We start from the raw sequence: 2535 nt of genomic DNA, 5'->3' as shown, positions 1-2535 counted from the left end.
CTCTGGACTGTCAAAGCTGCCACAGCCAGACATAAAAACAGTTTTTATCCACGAGTAGTTGCTCTACTCAACAGCCAAAAATCTGTAGCCTCCTTTGATCTGGTATTTTGTTGGTTCACATGCTTGATCAATGGTGTTTTATCATGAATGTTTTATTATTATTAATGTTTAATGTTTTATGAGTGAATATGTGAATACTTGGCCAATAAACTCATTCATTGATTCATTGTAGAACACCAAAGTCCAATGTCCGCAATGAGGGTGGAGGTGGATCAAAGAATCCGATTGGTTTTGGGTTAGTGTGTGGATAGATGGTCAATGGTCTGACCGGCCAGTTTCCATGCTGTGTCCCTCACTGACCGTGAACATAACCAAGCCTTTGATTCGTTCAGTAATACAGAAACTTTTCAAGCCCCTTGTTTATACTCCAGCCTGATACTGAACGCTGGTATTTGTTATCCGTTACGTAAACCACAGACTCTCCTGGGCATTCTTCACTAAAATCCCCGAAGTTCCTGTTATTCTAAACAATTCACTAAAAGCCCTGATTAGAGACCAGATTGTGACTCACTCTCACGTTAAGTTACCCTTCATTAAGTTACAGCCAGTAACTTAATCCCATTGTGTTTGTTTGGAGCGTAGGAGGCTGAGCGGTGACCTTATTGAGGTGTGCAAGATGATGAGGGGCATAGTAAAGTGAACGCTCACAGTCTGTTTCCCTGGGTAGAGGGTTCCAAAACTAGAGGGCACAGGCTTACGGTGAGAGGGGGGAGATTCAAGAAGGACCTTAGGGACAACGTTTTCACTCAGAGGGTGAATGAGGTGCCAGAGGAATCTGTAGAAGCGGAAACAACTAAAAGACCTTTGGACAGATACACGGATAGGACGGGTTTCGAGGGACGTGGGCCAGTGCGGGTCTGTTTCGTGCTGTATTACTGTCCGAGTCTCTCCTTGTATCTGCTTTTCTATGTAAAATAACAAGAAGCCATTATATTCTATTATATTCATTATATTCCACTTTTAACCCATTCCTGATCACATATCTAAACCAGGAATGGATTACAGATGGAACAAAGGACTCCCGTAATACAAGGAAACCATAGTGGTGCAAAGTTGTCTGTAGAGCATCCAGCGACACCGTCTACAGAAGATCACAGTCGCTGAGGTTAGTGTTGTGCAGAGTTCAACAGCATGATGGTTGTTGGGATGAAGCTGGTAGCAGCGAGATGAGAGTGTGGTCAGTGTGGTGTGGGTCACTGGGTCAGGGTGGTGTGGGTCATAGGTCACTGGGTCAGGGTGGTGTGGGTCATGGGTCAGGGTGGTGTGGGTCACTGGGTCAGGGTGGTGTGGGTCATAGGTCACTGGGTCAGGGTGGTGTGGGTCATGGGTCAGGGTGGTGTGGGTCATGGGTCACTGGGTCAGGGTGGTATGGGTTATGGGTCATGGGTCAGGATGGTGTGGGTCACTGGGTCAGGGTGGTGTGGGTCACTGGGTCAGGGTGGCATGGGCCATAGGGTCAGGATCAAAGCTCTTATAGGGTATAGGATCTTTGGTCAGGATGGTGTGGGTCATGGGTCAGGGTGGCATGGGCCATAGGGTCAGGGTATTGTGGATAGTGCTGCCTGCATGAGACATGGTGTGGGTGATCACTGCCCCTCATGGCACTGCCAGCATTGGTGCCACCTGGCCCTGACCGAGATAGGTCAGGAAATGGTGTGTGTTTTATCTGCAGCCCCAGCCCCCTGTCATGGCCCACAACACACAGTATCTACCTTGTGATCAGCACCTGCTTTCACCCACATGCTGCTGATGAGATTGAGTGTAGATTTTCTGCTGCAGAATATGCTGTGTTTCCTCAAACCTCATAGCGGCTGTGAAACTGTGTGGGGAAGGAGGGGGTCATATCTCCTCTCCCTTTCCTATCCATGTACCTGTCATCATAGTCAGACAGGTGGATACTGCCTCTTCAGCCCAACTTGCCCACGCCGACCAACATGCCCCATCTACACTAGTCTCACCTGCCTGCGTCTGGCCCATATCTCTCCAAACCTGTCATATCCATATACCTGTTTAAAAGTTTATTAAATGTTGTGATAGTCCCAGCCTCAACTATCTCCTCTGGCACACAAAGCTGGAGTAACTCGTGTCAAAACGACCCGCAACGTCACCCATTCCTTCTCTCCAGAGATGCTGCCTGTCCCGCTGTGTTACTCCAGCTTTTGACCGAGCAGTAGCGGTCAAATATGGGACAAGGGCGGTCCTGTACGGGACAAACCAATTTAGCTCAATATACGGGATGTCCCGGCTAATACGGGACAGTTGGCAACACTAGTCCCGCCACACTTGCTCCGTGGCCACTCACTCCGTGCCCTCTGCCCCCTGAACCCGAGGGCACAGAGAGAGATCATGTCTGCCTCTCTCTCATGCTGTGACCAGCTGGGAGCTTTTCCTTCTAGAACATTCCCCTGCTGCAGTCAGGCACAGCCCACACATCCTGAAGGAACAGCTTTGTGTGTGTGAGCCGATACAGACCAA

At 49.1% G+C, this 2535-nt stretch overlaps 1 protein-coding gene across 1 annotated transcript in view; it reads left to right on the top strand.

Annotated features, from left to right (window-relative positions):
- The first annotated feature begins 255 nt into the window (after positions 1 to 255).
- Positions 256 to 2535, top strand: part of LOC116979335 (transcription initiation factor TFIID subunit 7-like) — a 7180-nt gene continuing 4900 nt past the window's right edge. The window contains exon 1 of the mRNA XM_033030940.1: positions 256 to 295. Coding sequence (XP_032886831.1) covers positions 256 to 295 — 40 coding nt within the window. The remainder of the gene's footprint in view (positions 296 to 2535) is intronic.

Source organism: Amblyraja radiata, chromosome 12 (genome assembly GCF_010909765.2).
Source record: "Amblyraja radiata isolate CabotCenter1 chromosome 12, sAmbRad1.1.pri, whole genome shotgun sequence".
NCBI classification, from domain to species: Eukaryota; Metazoa; Chordata; class Chondrichthyes; order Rajiformes; family Rajidae; genus Amblyraja; species Amblyraja radiata.
This window is presented reverse-complemented; position numbering and strand designations above follow the sequence as displayed.